An 18,421-nucleotide genomic window follows, 5' to 3' on the forward strand; every position below is an offset into this window, starting at 1 on the left:
TTCACTTGTTTTTTTCAAGCAAAGTATAAGGGAGTTATATACTCCAGTCTAGTAGGCGGAGGTAATGCAACATTTATTGGATGCCAACCACCGTCAAACCTCATCGAAGAAGAATAGCGGATGTGTACAACAGTCAGCAGTCTATTTTTGCACCTAGGTGTGGCGCCCAAGCGATTACTCTTTGCTTGATGTCTGGCTGTTGATTCGGCCTAATTTCGTAGCAGTATAAATATTTCGTCAAAGCTTGTAGGCCCACCAGCGTAAAATGCTAGCTACAAATGTTAAGCAGAGAAGTTGTCTCAAAAAGCCAAAGTACCTCGCTTTGTACAGAGCGTGTCACGTTATGTCGTCACGAAACACGCCAGCAGTATAAAACCGTTCCTGTTGACGTAACCCAGTCTCTTCCCTGCCTATGCCCTCGTGAGGTGGGCAGTGTCATATCGTGTGTCTTCGTTTCCATTAAGCGAATCCACAACCATCCGTCAAAATGGTGAGTTAGCTAGTTCGTTTATTTTGGGGAATAGTGTGATCGTGATATCTGCTTCTTCATTGTATGACGTTTAAGTATATAGATTGTTGAAACTAGGATGATCGTATGCGGTGACTTGGGTTTGGAACAATATGGCACCCATTTTTTTTTTTTTTTTTTTTACAAAAAAATTGATGAACAAACCTCTTCCCGCACAGCAGTGCCGAAACCAAAATTAAAATCATACCATGTCAAAGAGACCACCTGTACCTGCCCTTCCAGTTAGCTTCTAGCATCTAACTACGTGTCGATGCCATGCCGGCCAGTCCGGTATTGTTCTCTTGGCGGTCGATTGTCATGTAGCTTGTATTGCAATATTGGCCACGTCGAATTGTCCTAATTATCTTTTAGTTACGTTAAAGTTATTTGTCCCATACGTAAACGGTGTCGGTGTTAACTCATTAGTTAACCGGCTGACGTTATGTTGGCCGACGGTCTTAACTAGCTGTACACGTGGCCTATTCGGCCAGGCTGCGCTGTCTGAGTGCTTGTCTTGATCATGATGGTTGTGATCGAATTGAAGTCTGCTGTTTGCAGTGACGGAACAGCTGATGTTTTAACGTTATCTAGTTAGTGCACTACCTACTCTGTACTATTAAATGCAGGTATAGTTAGCTAGCTGACTTTTTATATTTATGTTAACTGCATCGAGGCCTAAAGTTGCAAGCTATTGTACTTTTGTCAGGTTGCATAGCGTTTTCTAGTCAAATGTCCGACCTTGGGCTCAATGCCATCCTGTATGCACCACGATTTACCTCAGTTTGGCAGTTTTTGATAGCCTGGCATTGAAATACTAAAAGCATGACGCCAGCTAATAAAGTCTAGTCGGCTAACTGGCGAGCACGCTCATGATTGTTTGCCTGCCAGGTCCGCATTGTCAATTCAATTGCATCAGCTTTCAGTGCCTCACATCTGCCATAATGGTACTGTGTTGTGCATTCCACAGTTTATAACGAGAATTAGCGATTATACCTTTGTTACACCTCCTAGCTACATTATTGCAGTATAATATATTAAGTTCCCAAATCTAGAAGAGTTTGATGTCCTTATGGTCATGTGGAAGGGGGGGGGGGAGTACTATAGTGAAACTCAAGGCTGGTTATACTACTCAATATTTGGGACTTGTACCTTTTTAACAATGTGGAAGGACAAGGGAGACTAGACTAATAAACCATTTTCCCATAGGTGAACTTTACCGTAGACCAAATCCGTGCCATCATGGACAAGAAGTCCAACATCCGTAACATGTCTGTGATTGCGCACGTCGACCATGGTAAGTCCACCCTGACAGACTCGCTGGTGTCGAAGGCTGGTATCATCGCAGGTTCCCGCGCCGGGGAGACCCGCTTCACCGACACACGAAAAGACGAGCAGGAGCGCTGCATTACCATCAAGTCAACGTGAGTGTCCACTAGGGTAATGGTGCACATTTTCCCTGACTGGCCACAAGCATTTCGCTACACTCGCATTAACATCTGCTAACCATGTGTATGTGACAAATAAAATTTGATTTGAAGTAGGAGTGATGCTTCCTACTATTGTAGACTAAGAACGATGTCCTTCCCTGCAGCGCCATCTCAATGTACTACGAGCTCTCGGAGAACGACATGGCCTTCATCAAGCAGTGCAAAGATGGTGTTGGGTTTCTCATCAATCTGATTGACTCTCCAGGCCACGTTGACTTTTCCTCTGAGGTCACAGCCGCTCTCCGTGTCACTGACGGGGCCCTGGTTGTTGTGGACTGCGTGTCAGGTAAGAAAGCGGACTAGCGCCCTAGTTATTTCTGACACAATTATGCTTTGATTTCTGTAATAGAAAAACATATGGCGTGTTCTATAATTTGTGAACAAGTATTTCTTTGTTTTCAGACATCTGTCATACAGGATGTCATATTGATGCTAGGTTCCGTGATTATGAGGTATATTACAAAAAGGAGAAGGAGCCAGTCAACCAAACAAACCAATCCATTTGTTTTCAACATTTTCCGAACTCACTATTTGCTCTTGTCCTTCCATGCCCAGGTGTGTGTGTGCAGACCGAGACTGTGCTCAGGCAGGCCATTGCAGAGCGTATCAAGCCTGTGCTGATGATGAATAAGATGGACCGGGCCCTGCTGGAGCTGCAGCTGGAGCCAGAGGATCTGTTCCAGACCTTCCAGCGCATCGTGGAGAATGTGAACGTCATCATCGCCACCTACGGAGAGGATGAGGGTGGTCCCATGGGTGCCATCATGGTAAGCAACTTGTTTTGGCTGTGTAGTGAATTGCCAGAAATGGTTTAATATCACTTGTGAAGTTGTCATTATTCCAGTTCTGTTTTGCACCCAATGGCAACACTGCAGTTTGCATGAGTATTGAAAGCTTTTCTCTGTAAATAGAATTACTAGCTGCTTGGTATCAGCCCGCCCCACGTACTGAACAAAGGTGCAGTCAAGCTAAAGACTATTGTTTCACAGATTGACCCAGTCATTGGAACTGTTGGCTTTGGGTCCGGACTTCACGGATGGGCCTTCACCCTGAAGCAGTTTGCTGAGATGTACGTGATGAAGTTTGCTGCCAAGGGTGATGCCCAACTAGGACCAGCAGAGCGCTGCAAGAAGGTGGAGGACATGATGAAGAAGCTGTGGGGTGAAAGGTGAGGACTACTTACTGTCCACCTTGTAGTCAGCTGCCACATTTTCCAGAACTGGCTACTGATTAAGATTGTCTGGTACATGTCACGTTTGCCGTGTAGTTAAATGGTGAGACTTTCTTCCACTGCAGGTTTTTTGACCCTGCCACTGGCAAGTTCAGCAAGTCGGCCACCGGACCTGATGGAAAGAAGCTCCCGCGTACGTTTTCTCAGCTTGTGCTGGACCCCATCTTCAAGGTGATTGGGGCATGACTTTCACAATGTTTTCAGTTTGGTCAGGTGACAGATACATTTCTGGTGTGTATCTGACCAGGAAAGCTGTTTAGAGCTTTATGCATATAAGTGATGACATAAACATTCTTCACTTTGACCTGATTGTCCAGTGATGATAAGCTTCCGTCTGACATGCATGGTGAAGGATATAGTTACCTCTCCCCATATGATCTCATCTGTATTTTGTTGTCCACCCATTAAGTTTTACTGCTGTTTCTGTTATAGGTTTTCGATGCCGTCATGAACTTCAAGAAAGAGGAGACGGCCAAGCTGATTGAGAAGTTGGACATCAAGCTGGACAATGAGGACAAGGAGAAGGAGGGGAAGCCCCTGCTGAAGGCTGTGATGCGTCGCTGGCTGCCAGCCGGAGAGGCCCTGCTCCAGATGATCACCATCCACCTGCCCTCTCCTGTCACTGCCCAGAAGTACCGCTGTGAGCTGCTTTATGAGGGACCTGGTGACGATGAAGCTGCCATGGGTAGGACTACTGCCTCGGTCTCGTTTCCTTCATCTGGAGAAATGGAAGGTACTGTATACCGGTTTATGTTAACCCAACAGTTTCACCTTAGGTATCAAGAACTGTGACCCCAAGGCTCCATTGATGATGTACATCTCCAAGATGGTGCCCACCACCGACAAGGGTCGCTTCTACGCCTTTGGCCGTGTCTTCTCCGGCTGCGTGTCCTCTGGCCAGAAGGTGCGCATTATGGGACCAAACTTCACCCCTGGAAAGAAGGAGGACCTCTACCTCAAACCAATTCAGAGGTTGGTACACTTCAAATGACCATACTTTGTTTGTCTTGCGCAATCTATGAAGGACATGTAAGTCATTTGTGACCATGCAGTGTGCCCAAGGCGCATTCAAGACTAACATCGTAGATGCCGTATAAACTCTTGCCCAGTATTGATCTATTGACTGACTTTCCCTTTCCTCATTAGGACCATTCTGATGATGGGACGTTACATTGAACCTATCGAGGACGTGCCATGCGGGAACATTGTTGGGCTGGTTGGAGTGGACCAGTACCTGGTGAAGACCGGTACCATCACTACCTTTGAGCAGGCCCATAACATGAGGGTGATGAAGTTCAGCGTCAGCCCTGTGGTGAGAGTAGCTGTCGAGGCCAAGAACCCTGCTGATCTGCCCAAGCTGGTGGAGGGCCTGAAGCGTCTGGCCAAGTCTGACCCCATGGTGCAGTGTATCATCGAGGAGTCTGGAGAGCACATCATCGCTGGAGCTGGCGAGCTGCATCTGGAGATCTGCCTGAAGGATCTGGAGGAGGACCATGCCTGCATTCCACTGAAGGTACACTAGTCCTCCATGCCTCTACATGATTCCTTCTACAATGGTGTCGCAGTACAGGCAGTATTTAATAAACATCCCCTCTCCCCTTCAGAAATCAGACCCGGTGGTTTCCTACAGAGAGACTGTGTCCGAGGAGTCTGACCAGATGTGCCTATCCAAGTCCCCAAACAAACACAACCGTCTGTACATGAAGGCCCGTCCCTTCCCTGACGGCCTGGCTGAGGACATCGAGAAGGGCGACGTCAGCGCCAGACAAGAGCTGAAGATCCGTGCCCGTTTCCTGGCCGACAAGTACGAGTGGGATGTGTCTGAGGCCCGTAAGATCTGGTGCTTCGGCCCTGATGGTACCGGCCCCAACCTGCTGATGGACGTGACCAAGGGAGTCCAGTACCTGAACGAGATCAAGGACAGCGTGGTGGCCGGCTTCCAGTGGGCCGTTAAGGAGGTGAGCAATATTTATGGATGTAGTTTTTCCTTAGGCAGAATTTGTCTGTGGCTTTAAAACAGCATACCAATTTTCAAAGATGCAGCATTGTATTTTGTTGCGGAAAACAAAAAGGGTAGTTTTCAAAGTGAGGATGTTCATTTGTCACGCAACCTAAAGTACTTTATTCAATATCTTAAATCTTTTGTTTCCAGGGTGCCCTGTGTGAAGAGAACATGCGTGCTGTCCGCTTTGACGTCCATGACGTGACCCTCCACACAGATGCTATCCACCGTGGTGGTGGTCAGATCATTCCCACAGCCCGCCGAGTGCTGTATGCCTGCCAACTTACAGCCCAGCCAAGACTCATGGAGCCTGTCTACCTGGTGGAGATTCAGGTAGGCTTACAATTCAATTTCAATAAGGAAAAGGTCTATGATGAGAAATCATGCACCACGCTGAACAAGTGATGGATAAACCCATAAACCACAATATCTGAGACCTGAATGTACAAATGAGCTTGCAACTAGAGGCTAATGGAAGTTGACTAGAAAATGCTACAATTCTAGAACCTTGAACTGCACAGCTTTTGCATGCATACCTGTTGGCATTAACCATAGTTTTCAATGTTAACCTCGTTTTCCCCTGCAGTGTCCTGAGCAGGTGGTAGGAGGCATCTACGGTGTGTTGAACCGGAAGCGCGGTCACGTGTTCGAGGAGTCCCAGGTCATGGGGACCCCCATGTTCATCGTCAAGGCATACCTACCTGTCAACGAGTCTTTCGGTGAGCAACTCGCCAACTGCTGTCCACTTTGACCTTCTTCACATATGCATTTACCGGGGCTAAATGATTCCCTGTTGTAGGCATTCTGCAGCCCTTCTGTATGTGTAAAACCTTGTATGCTTAATACCTGTGTTCTTGCTCCAGGTTTCACAGCTGACCTGCGTTCCAACACTGGTGGCCAAGCCTTCCCCCAGTGTGTGTTTGACCACTGGCAGATCCTCCAGGGAGATCCACAGGACTCTACCACCAAAATCTCTCAGATTGTGGCTGACACCCGTAAACGTAAGGGGCTCAAGGAGGGCATTCCTGCATTGGACAACTACCTGGACAAATTGTAAAAGGCTACCCTCTCATTCCCCTGCCTCATTTCCACCCCCTTCCAATACAGAGGAACAGGACTGTACAGATCACCATGCGCACTAACATTTGCCAAAAGAATAGTCAAGACCGTGTCAAGAATTTATGAATTGTAAACCATATTAAAAATGGAAAATAAAACTTGTGGTTGGCCTTTCATTGGGAAAGGGTGGGGGAAGTTTGTCCTTACCGGTAACACGCCAGTGAAACAACTGGATCAATATTAACGTTTCATATACTAGTTTGCTCATTTTATTGGACGTTGTTCATACAACATGCCCTGTCCCTCAATTGAAGTGGTTCTGAAAATGCCTAACACAGCTTAGTCCCATCTTTAAAGCCTGTTAGTGGACCTGACATCCTTAACATGCATGCTTTGGCAAACCCATTATTGTGACAGACTTGTTTAATCTGAACATTTTATTTACAATGTACATTAGCCAGACTCATGTTTTTAATTTGAGATTGCATTGTTTGGTACCATTTTATGGGCACCTTAGGCCATTGCCTCCTGCCACGCAGGCGGTGTACCTAGACAAAAGTTAATCAACTTAAGTAGCATTTCGCAAGCATGCAATTGAGTATGTACAAATTTCTCAAACTTGCATGAAAAATGAGACTGCAAACATGCCTTCCTGGCACTACGGCTCCACAGAATGGCACCCATAACAAGACCCTTGCTTATTTTACTATTTACAGGTCTAAGCTAACTAAAGCAGTGGTAAACTCCACTTCTGAATTTCAATTCACCATACATTAAATGACAATTGTTCATTTTCATTCCAATTTTGGTTCACTATACTGGTAGAGTAACATGTTTGATTTACCAGGTAGGCCAACAGTTCCTGAAATGTATTGAATTTAAATTTATTTCAGGAATTACTCCATTTTATATAGTGAACTTGCAGGCAGGGTTTAATTGTCAGTTTCCTGTCAAAGTGCATCAGTGCAACTAAATCATTTTATCAATTAAAAAGTCATTCAATTTCTGCACAGCCATTGGAAGCGGTTATGATTAAACCTAGCAACCATTTGGGGACTTTCCCCCAGATTTCTCATCTGTTAATTACCTGACATTACATTTCCTTCACATCAGTCTAGACAAGAAAGATGGACACAACCGCTAAAGCAGCGTTTCCCAACTCCAGTCCTTGGGTATCCCTAACACATTTTTGTTGTCGCCCTCGACAAACTCACCTCAACTCAGGGGCATGATTAGTTGACAAGTTGAATCAGGTGTGCTTATCCAGGGCTACAAAAGTGCTTATTGGTGGAAACACTGAACTGAAGTCCACTTCCAAAACAATTACCCATTCAATACTGTATGCACAAAGATCCAACATGAATATCAGAAGTTTGTAACAACCTGGTTAGATTTACCATGTCAGCTTACCATTCATAGGCTGATTTTACACAATTCTGATATATTCCACTACTTACTCGTTTGAACAATCACGATTATCTGATTGGTCAAAAGACCAATTAGTGGAAACCAGCTTTAGAGGACAACCCTTTGATGAAGTGTAGTAGTAAAGACTAATGAGGAATAGAGGCGCTGTACTATTGCCTGAAGTATTACTTTGCACTATATGGGCAATAAGGTGTCATTTGGGACCCACATATAGCCAGTCCTTGGTTGGGAGGTCGGAGGAGATCCATTATGTGTAGAAGATGACCTCAGGGATCTGTCCGTCCTCTACTGAAGTGCCGTTGTTGTTTCCTGCAGCATAGCAGAAGGTGAAGCAGGTCTTGGTGCCGGTGGCAGGGGCTTCGTGGGTCACTTTACGCATTCCTTTGGTGCCATAGTGCGAGTCTGGTCCCTGAAAGACATGGATAATTGTGGTATAGCTGTATGCTTACTTATTGTATTCAATATGTACTTCAAAACTGAGCGGTTACAATGTACAGCATTTTTTGTATAAAAAAAAAATAAAGTTATGTAAATGGTGGTGGTAGATGAAATGATCATCTTCTGCTGTACCTTGAGGGTGGCACACGCGATGTAGTTGACACTGGGCAGGATCTCCACTGGTTCCTTAAACATGACCCGGAATGTGTTGGAGGAACCGTCGCAGCTGAAGCCTGTGTCGTTCTGACCCAGGACAGTGTTGCTGTCTGTGTGAATGACCTTGAAAAGGGAGACCAACGGTCAGACTTCACTTTTACCTTTAAATACCCAGGTAAATCATAACAAAGTATCTTTTACAGTAACATCAACTACCCAAGTATTTTTTCTACGCAGCACCCACTGTAACTAGTATATGTTATTCCTCTTTACCTGTATATTGACTTGGTAGTCTGTAGGACCATGTATCGAACCATAGAGGCCAAATCCAACCACAAATATCCTCCGATTCACTGAAAACCTAGCAAAGGCAGAAAAGGATATAGAAGGTAAACCTTTACTGAATTGAGATACTTTGTATGCAGTGCTCGACTTGGTCTGAAATAGAGACCGGTACTCAATTTGGGCGTTGGTACTGTTTTTATCTAGGTGCAGGAGCTCCACAATACTTTTGAGCTAATATTCGAACAAGAGGAACAGGCTCCGATGAGCTCCTGCCCAAGTCAGCCACTGTCTGTATGTAGTCATTGGTGTATGTGTACTAACCGGATACAGTCACTGGTCCCGCTGTAGCCCCAGCGGCTCTCCACCTGTCCGAAGCGTGTGATGCTGCACTCCTTCCCCCGCAGGCAGCAGCGAGGCCGGTCGATGAACTCCACGTGAGGCTTGGGGTTCACCGTGAAGTGAAGGAACAGGCTCACCACCTCCTGGTCACTAAGAATACCAGACTGGGCTGGACCTATCAAGTAGAAATGCAGGCATATATATACGTACATACACACAAAATACTCAAATCCCAATATGGAAAAGGGATTACATTTCCCGGTTCGGTTTAGCTCGTCTCCACTGGGTCTGGTTGCCAAGTATGTGGCTACTGAATGGTTAGTGCCTTTCATAGCGTGTAACTTTGTTGTCAATAGACAGATGGTGTCAGGACGTAAGACAGAAAATAACCACAGTGGTGTGAGCTACCTGCAGCAAATTCCTCAATGGTCATGAGAGGGAAGCGGATAAGGACCAGGGCTTTGCCCAGCACTTTGCGCTTGTTCTCCGGAGTGGATTGGTACTGCTGCCTCTGGGTTTCTGCCTCCGCCCAGCGCACCGCAGCCCCAAACAGACGTACCTCCCGCACCCCCAGAGTGTCTCTCTCCAGCACCGCCACCAGCGTGTCTACAGGAGACAAGATCTCACATCATGCTCAGAACGTGTCCTTTGTCTGAAGACAATCCCCTATGCCCCTTTTCTTATTGTGTGTGACTGACAGACAGACAGAGGCAGCATAATTTACTTTACCTAGATCAATATCAGTGAAGCCCTCAGCAGCGAGTGCATCCACAGTGTTCTTGTCGATGTTCTCCAGACAGAGGCTGGCCAGCTGAGGTTCGTCAAAGAGCCGTGCCTGAAACAAACAACCCGTGTTAGCAAACAGCTGGCAGCGATCATACTGTGATCAACCGCTTGCTCTAATTCTAATATCCATACCTCGCGACAAGCTAGAAACACTGGGTTTTCAGTCTTATCATTGGTAATAACCATTTTATTACATCGTCTGCATTTCCAATGACACCCAAAATCACATCCTAGCCTATGGGGCGATTCCATGAACGCATTCCTCCCTATTTTAGAGCACACTATATTAGCCTTATAATGACACCAAGGTGTTGTCTGTATCATGTAAGGTTCATTGATCATTGAGTCTTACAGGGGGACATGTACAGAACCAGTAAAAAGGTTGGACACCTACTCATTCAAGGGTTCTTTATTTGTACTATTTTCTACATTGTAGAATAATAGTGAAGACATCACAACTATGAAATCATGTAGATACCAACAAAAACGTGTTCTATCAAAATGTGTTTTATTTGAGGTTATTTAAAGTAGTCACCTTGATGACTTGAGCTGCCTTTATTTAAAGTAGTCACCTTGATGACTTGAGCTGCCTTTATTTAAAGTAGCCACCTTGATGACTTGAGCTGCCTTTATTTAAAGTAGCCACCTTGATGACTTGAGCTGCCTTTATTTAAAGTAGTCACCTTGATGACTTGAGCTGCCTTTATTTAAAGTAGTCACCTTGATGACTTGAGCTGCCTTGATGACAGCTTTGCATACGCTCTGCATTTTCTCAACCAGCTTCACTTGGAATGCTTTTCCAACAATCTTGAAGGGGTTCCCATATATGCTAAGCACTTGTTGGCTGCTTTTCCTTCACTCTGCGGTCCAACTCATGGTTTGAGGTCAGGTGATTGTGGAGGCCAGGTCATCTGATGCAGCACTCCATCACCCTCCTTCTTGGTAAAATAGCCCTTACACAGTCTGGAGGTGTGTTTTGGGTCATTGTCCTGTTGAAAAACAAATTATCGTCCCACTAAACGCAAACCAGATGGGATGGCGTATCGCTGCAGAATTCTATGGCAGCCATGCTGGTTAAGTGTGCCTTGAATTCTAAATAAATCACAGACAGTGTCACCAGCAAAGCACCCCCACACCATCGCTCCTCCTCCATGCTTCACGGTGGGAACCACCCCCATACCATCTCCATGCTTCACGGTGGGAACCACCCCCATACCATCTCCATGCTTCACGGTGGGAACCACCCCCATACCATCTCCATGCTTCACGGTGGGAACCACCCCATACCATCTCCATGCTTCACGGTGGGAACCACCCCCATACCATCTCCATGCTTCACGGTGGGAACCACCCCATACCATCTCCATGCTTCACGGTGGGAACCACCCCCATACCATCTCCATGCTTCACGGTGGGAACCCCCCATACCATCTCCATGCTTCACGGTGGGAACCACCCCATACCATCTCCATGCTTCACGGTGGGAACCACCCCCATACCATCTCCATGCTTCACGGTGGGAACCACCCCCATACCATCTCCATGCTTCACGGTGGGAACCACCCCATACCATCTCCATGCTTCACGGTGGGAACCACCCCATACCATCTCCATGCTTCACGGTGGGAACCACCCCCATACCATCTCCATGCTTCACGGTGGGAACCACGCATGCAGAGATCATCCGTTCACCTACTCGGTGTCTCACAAAGACATGGCGGTTGGAACCAAAAATGTCAAATTTGGACTCATCAGACCAAAGGACAGAACATTCCACTGGTCTAATGTCCATTGCTCGTGTTTCTTGGCCAAAGCAAGTTTCTTTATCTTATTGTTGTCCTTTAGTAGTGGTTTCTTTACAGCAATTTGACCATGAAGGCCTGATTCACAAAGTCTCTGAACAGTTTATGTTGAGATGTGTCTGTTACTTGAACTCTGTGAAGCATTTATTTGGGGTGCAATTTCTGAGGCTGGTAACTAATGAACTTATCCTCTGCAGCAGAGGTAACTCTGGATCTTCCATTCCTATGGCGGTCCTCATGAGAGCCAGTTTCATCATAGCGCCTGATGGTTTTTGCGACTGCACTTGAAGAAATGTTCAAAATTCTTGAAATTTGCCCGATAGACTGACCTTCCTGTCTTAAAGTAATGATGGACTGTTGTTCTCTTTGCTTATTTGAGCGGTTCTTGCCATAATATGGACTTGGTCTTTTACCAAACAGGGCTATCTTCTGTATACCATCCCTACCTTGTCACAACACAATGGAATGGCTTAAGAAGGAAAGAAATTCCACAAATTAACAAGGCACACCTGTTAAATGAAATATATTCCAGGTGACTACCTCATGAAGCTGGTTAAGAGAATGCCAAGAGTGTGCAAAAATGTCAAGGCAAAGGGTGGCTCGGTATAGAAATCCCAAAAGAAAGAAATTCTCACTCCAATACATTTTTATCAAAAATAGATAGGTATTTTCCTTTCTATGGTAGCAAGATCTTGTCTATTTGTGAGAAAAAAAAAATCACCCCGATTAACTCTTTAGTCATATCACAATTTACCTATTTGCTCATGGTTTTGCCTACACCTAGTGAACTGCTTTTTAAATTATATGAACAAAAAATATTCTATTTTATTTGGAACGGCAAGCCAGACTAAATTAAAAGGGCCTATTTATATAATGAATATGAATTCGGAAAAAAAAAAAAGAGTAAATATTAAAGCATTAGACCTCTCACTACAGGCATCAGTCATACTTAAATCCAAACTGGTTCTCTAGTCAATTGGTAGGAATGTCTCACCCCATGTTCAAGAATGGTCTTTTTCCCTTTATTCAGATTATAACTGCTCACCTTCGGTTGTTTGAAAAGGAAATAATCTCCAAAATATAGTTATTTTTTTAAACAAGCCTTAGAAAGTTTGTTGCAATTTCAGTTTAATCCACCTGAAAAGACAGAACAAATAATACAACAAATATTATGGTTAAACTCAAATATACTAATTGATTTTAAAAAATATATATTTTTTAAAAGGTATAAATAGGACTGGTGGAGTTGTCACACATGCAAATAACACAGACATATGGAAATGTCTGCTCTACCCAACATTACAACCAACTAATTGCAGCATTACCACAAAAATGGAAGAGGCAAGTAGAAGGGGAAAAAAGTAAGGAACTTGTATGTCAGCTCTGCATTAAACAACATAAATGGTTAAAGAAAAGTGTGAGATAAAAACACATATCAATTTCCTTTAAGGACCGAAAAACTGACAGCTGTGCCATACAAATGGCAAAATAGCTGGGAAGAGAGTTTTGATGTACCCATTCCATGGCACATGGTTTATGAATTGATACGCAAAACAAAAACGCCGGATTCAACATTTTTCCATTTAAATAACTATACAAAATTATTGCAACCAATATAATGTTATATATATGGGGGATACAATATTCCCAGCTCTGCAGATTTTGCTGTGAGGAGGCAGTCATTAGATCATTTATTTTGGTATTGTCCATATGTAGCTCGTTTTTGGTCACAGGTCCAGGAATTGCAACTTTTGCCTAGAACTAATGCTGCAGATAGCAATACTGGGTGATTTGAAAAGCCATAGTCAATCAATCAATAATATAATCATTATTTTAGCAAAAATGTTTCTTTAATTTACAATCTGCAGAAGCTATGAAAATAGAAAAGTTCAGTACTTTTGTGAAGCATCACAGCACAGTTGAAAAATATATGGCAAGTAGAAATCCAAAATGGATGGTGTTAAGAGATAGATGGGAGGGGTTGAATGGAGCTGAAGGTTGGGACTAATAACAAGAACCAATGTAAAACATATGGGGTCTGTAAAATGTATATAGGTTCAGAAATGTTGTGAAATAGCAAAGTTACAAATAGAAATCAAACTGGATGGACATCAGAAATAGAGGAAGGACTAAAAACAAATTAAATATAACTATTGTAAAATAGATGGGTGTCTGTAAAATGTGTATAAGATGTATAAACTGAAGGTAGAAGCCGAAGTGTTATTGTTTATTAGTTTATTCCAATTGGGGGAAGGGTGGTAGGGTTTGCGGGGAATAATAAAGGTATATTCTAAAAATAAAAGTATGTATGTCGATATAGGTATCTGTGTATACAGTGAGGCAAAAAAAGTATTTAGTCAGCCACCGATTGTGCAAGTTCTCCCACTTAAAAAGATGAGGCCTGTAATTTTCATCATAGGTACACGTCAACTATGACAGACAAAATGAGAAGAAGAAAAATCCAGAAATTCACATTGTAGGATTTTTTATGAATTTACTTGCAAATTGTGGAAAATAAGTATTTGGTCAATAACAAAAGTTCATCTCAATACTTTGTTATATACCCTTTGTTGGCAATGACAGAGGTCAAACATTTTCTGTAAGTCTTCACAAGGTTTTCACACACCGTTGCTGGTATTTTGGCCCATTCCTCCATGCAGATCTCCTCTAGAGCAGTGATGTTTTGGGGCTGTTACTGGGCAAAACGGACCTTCAACCCCCTCCAAAGATTTTCTATGGGCTTGAGATCTGGAGACTGGCTAGGCCACTCCAGGACCTTGAAATGCTTCTTACGAAGCCACTCCTTCGTTGCCCGGGCGGTGTGTTTGGGATCATTGTCATGCTGAAAGACCCAGCCACGTTTCATCTTCAATGCCCTTGCTGATGGAAGGTTTTCACTCAAAATCTCACGATACATGGCCCCATTCATTCTTTCCTTTACATGGATCAGTCGTCCTGGTCCCTTTGCCGAAAAACAGCCCCAAAGCATGATGTTTCCACCCCCATGCTTCACAGTAGGTATGGTGTTCTTTGGATGCAACTCAGCATTCTTTGTCCTCCAAACACAACGAGTTGAGTTTTTACCAAAAAATTCTATTTTGGTTTCATCTGACCATATGACATTCTCCCAATCTTCTTCTGGATCATCCAAATGCTCTCTAGCAAACTTCAGACAGGCCTGGACATGTACTGGCTTAAGCAAGGGGACACGTCTGGCACTGCAGGATTTCAGTCCCTGGCGGCGTAGTGTGTTACTGATGGTAGGCTGTGTTACTTTGGTCCCAGCTCTCTGCAGGTCATTCACTAGGTCCCCCCGTGTGGTTCTGGGATTTTTGCTCAACGGTATTGTGATCATTTTGACCCCATGGTGGGATCTTGCATGGAGCCCCAGATCGAGGGAGATTATCAGTGGTCTTGTATGTCTTCCATTTCCTAATAATTGCTCCCACAGTTGATTTCTTCAAACCAAGCTGCTTACCTATTGCAGATTCAGTCTTCCCAGCCTGGTGCAGGTCTACAATTTTGTTTCTGGTGTCCTTTGACAGCTCTTTGGTCTTGGCCATAGTGGAGTTTGGAGTGTGACTGTTTGAGGTTGTGGACAGGTGTATTTTATACTGATAACAAGTTCAAACAGGTGCCATTAATACAGGTAACGAGTGGAGGACAGAGGAGCCTCTTAAAGAAGAAGTTACAGGTCTGTGAGAGCCAGAAATCTTGCTTGTTTGTAGGTGACCAAATACTTATTTTCCACCATAATTTGCAAATAAATTCATTAAAAATCCTACAATGTGATTTTCTGGATTTTTTTTCTCATTTTGTCCATCATAGTTGAAGTGTACCTATGATGAAAATTACAGGCCTCTATCATCTTTTTAAGTGGGAGAACTTGCACAATTGGTGGCTGACTAAATACTTTTTTGCCCCACTGTATATACCCCCAAAATATAAGGGGATTGGAAATGATGCAGACAATTACATTGATGGAAGCAACAATCTTTCTGCAATATTAAGCTGATCACCGCTATCATTTTTTTGTTAAAGGCCTAAGGGTTACTACTTTGAAGAATCTCAAATCTAAATATATTTTGAATTTTTTGGGGGGTTACTACATGATTCCATAGTTTTGATGTCTTCACCATTATCCTACAATGTAGAAAATATTTTAAAATAAAGAAAAACCCTGCAATGAGTAGGTGTCCAAAAAGTGCCTAAAATTGCCACTTTCATCATGATTTCCCCCCCCCAAAAATGGTTGTGTTACAAATGTAAAAAGCATATTAAACAGTCTTCCTCCCAATTAAGTTAATATGTAAGAATTGCCTGAACAATCTAATACACAACAAATATTATTGGGCCATGCTGGCATGGAATCGCTCAATGACAACCCATTTCCCATGTCACTGTATAGGGAAATAGAGATATTAATTTAAGATTTGGCCTTACATTACAAGCAGAAGTGCAACAGTGAGCTAGTTAGCTACCTGAGTGAGCAACATGAAGGCATTGTCAGCACGCAGATTCTTCTTGAGGAACTCCACACAGTGGGCCTCTAGGGCCGGCACTGCATACTTCTTGGCTGTGTACAGTGTGGTCATCACAGTCTCGGGTCCTATCTGCACCTCATCTGAGTACAGGAACCTGGATTTGCAACAGTTTGGACAGTCAGACAACCCATATATACCTCGTAGTGAGTGTAGTTACAGTATCAATCTGAAGGCATTAAAATGTCAATACCTTTTGATACATGTTAATTAAAAAAAGGCATTTTCACTACATTCAGAATTTAACCTTGAAGATACAAACAGACCCCCTAAATTGGCTCATTCTTAAAGACATCAAAATGATTCAACTGGGTAGTTGCTACTTTACAGTCAAATGGGTGTGCCAGACAGGTCTTCTCTATAATCTTACTTGAGCAGGGCAAGGAATGCAGCCGGCTCCACGTCAGGCAGCTCGATCTCAGTAGAGGTGGTGGCCATACCGCCATTGAACATGGCATCGAATACTGCACTTCCTACGGCAAGGGCAAATCTGCCGAGAAAAAGGGGGTCGTGTTTATTAGGAGGGATATATCCATGTATTGGATAATTTGTGTTTATAACTGTAGTCTTCCTGGTCAGTTGTTAGCCCAGGAGGTGTATTCATGTACGTACACACCACAATGATTTGCCAACATACAATGGTCATGCGCATATCATGGATATATCACTAGAAACAGACGAAGCCTAGCCTACACTCGACCTCACCCAATATAACACAACGGTCATCCTCGGCACTGCAGAACATTTATATTGGGGCATGTATTCTACTGGCGGTGATTCGAATACATAAGCATGAATAGGCAAAGATTTAATGATTTGTAAACAAGCAAATATGAAATAGGCATATTTTAACAACCATGCATCGCTTACCTGTGTGCTGGTATCCGCTGCACTCCCATTCCCTTCCCCACCAGAAAATGCACGTCACTCAGCACCTCGTTGTTGAACAGAAAAGCAAACCTTTCTTTCACGGTGTTTTTTGTGGCCTGCCAATTGTACACTGGCTCCCGATAAACCAATACGGCCGCAGATGCAGGGCTACTGGGAAGTGAGGATGGAATGTTCGGGGACTCCACGGAGGATGCTGTCATGTTTGTCGCAGCTCCTCCTGCGACTGTCGGTGCCCGGGCAGCCGTGGCACTCTGACCCGCTGACTGTGGCGTAGTGTGTTGCCTATTCAGAGAATGCTCTACTCTGACATCGGTGCCACCGCCACGGTCAGGGCCTGGTTGAGGGTTTGAGTGTCCCACTGTCCGTGGTGCCCCTCCAGTTGCACCCGCTGACCCCTCATTTGTAGCGGGCGATGAATGGGCGTTGTTGCTCGGCTGAGCATTACCCAGCGGTCCGGGACTGGAGAAATTGAGACATGGAGCTCTGCTATTGCTCTCCTCCTCCGCAGCCATTTTGGATGGAGAACACTGCAGGGTTTGCTGCTGAGATAAACAAGCACAACAGCGCATACCCAGAAACACAGGCGGAATGAGTGAACCTCACACGAGGCTGGAGACTGAGGACGAAGGTGGCCTAAATTGTCTGGACACTCAATAGCAGCCAATAATACTAAAGGCTGCATATGTATCATGGTGTCATCATATTCATTTGCTATAGTTTATTAGACACATTAACATCAATGAGCTTATGATGAGCTATTATATTCCCCAACCATGGAGCTAGTATTTATTAATTCAAAACTGCAGGCTTACTTTTTTGATGCACGGGTATAGAAATATGAAATAATGTAGGCCTACATACATTATTCATGTTACTTAGACCTAGCAGATAAATATGTATTCAGTTCAAATTGAATTAAAATGATTCTCCTCTCCATTGATGAGGCCTAGTCGATACATTTTTTTTTCTGAATTCAGACATTTTAAGATGTGTTTTGTATTAGCCTACCTGTTCTCAACTCCTACAAATACATACCATCAATCTTACATTCTTCATAGAGACGGTCTATATCTAAGTTTCCAAATATGCACGTTTGAACTACTGTTCTAAACAGTATAGGATATATGATTTTACTTACGCAATATAATGAGATGGGATAGGCTATTGCTGTATATTTGGGACAAGTAAAACTAATCACAGAGATCTTATGTCCAATTACTTATAACTGATGATGATTAGCCTCGAAGAAAAACAATCTCCCAGGGATAGGCCGAATAGTATTGTTGTAATATCACTTTAGAACCAAGAAAGAGTACATTATCAAAACACATGCCAAAATGAGAGCAGAAATATGATTCACTCAGCAAATATGAACCAATCCGAAACACTTTACTGAAGTGTAAAAAATAATGTTACAGTAACCATCTAAAACCTCATTACAAAGTTAGAATTAACTAGTTATTGTGTC

At 43.7% G+C, this 18,421-nt stretch overlaps 2 protein-coding genes and 1 non-coding gene across 4 annotated transcripts; 2 read left to right on the forward strand and 1 right to left on the reverse strand.

The window, feature by feature from the left end:
- The first annotated feature begins 326 nt into the window (after positions 1–326).
- On the forward strand, positions 327–6,445 carry LOC118389572 (elongation factor 2). Its single transcript, XM_035779466.2, has 13 exons — positions 327–490; positions 1,715–1,929; positions 2,100–2,281; positions 2,551–2,762; positions 2,985–3,163; positions 3,292–3,397; positions 3,659–3,911; positions 4,003–4,198; positions 4,373–4,739; positions 4,831–5,184; positions 5,379–5,561; positions 5,815–5,947; positions 6,092–6,445. Exons 1-13 carry the CDS (start codon positions 488–490, stop codon positions 6,283–6,285), a joined length of 2,577 nt encoding a protein of 858 aa, XP_035635359.1. The 5' UTR covers positions 327–487; the 3' UTR covers positions 6,286–6,445.
- Positions 3,499–3,566, forward strand: LOC118396481 (small nucleolar RNA SNORD37). The gene has a single exon (XR_004828202.1). It is a non-coding gene; the product is annotated as a small nucleolar RNA SNORD37 (small nucleolar RNA).
- On the reverse strand, positions 6,434–18,315 carry btbd2a (BTB (POZ) domain containing 2a). Of its 2 annotated transcripts, XM_035779488.2 has the most exons (10): positions 18,092–18,315; positions 16,933–17,495; positions 16,433–16,552; positions 16,003–16,159; positions 9,663–9,768; positions 9,342–9,539; positions 8,916–9,108; positions 8,583–8,670; positions 8,286–8,432; positions 6,434–8,124 (listed from the first exon to the last, which is right to left on the reverse strand). In XM_035779488.2, exons 2-10 carry the CDS (start codon positions 17,463–17,465, stop codon positions 7,963–7,965), a joined length of 1,704 nt encoding a protein of 567 aa, XP_035635381.1. In that variant the 5' UTR covers positions 17,466–17,495; positions 18,092–18,315; the 3' UTR covers positions 6,434–7,962. The 2 variants fall into 2 exon arrangements, with proteins under 2 accessions (XP_035635381.1, XP_035635374.1); XM_035779481.2 differs by lacking the exon at positions 18,092–18,315 and having other exon boundaries at positions 16,933–17,979.
- Between the last annotated feature and the right edge of the window lie 106 nt (positions 18,316–18,421).

This window comes from Oncorhynchus keta, chromosome 1, assembly GCF_023373465.1.
Source record: "Oncorhynchus keta strain PuntledgeMale-10-30-2019 chromosome 1, Oket_V2, whole genome shotgun sequence".
Taxonomy (NCBI): domain Eukaryota; kingdom Metazoa; phylum Chordata; class Actinopteri; order Salmoniformes; family Salmonidae; genus Oncorhynchus; species Oncorhynchus keta.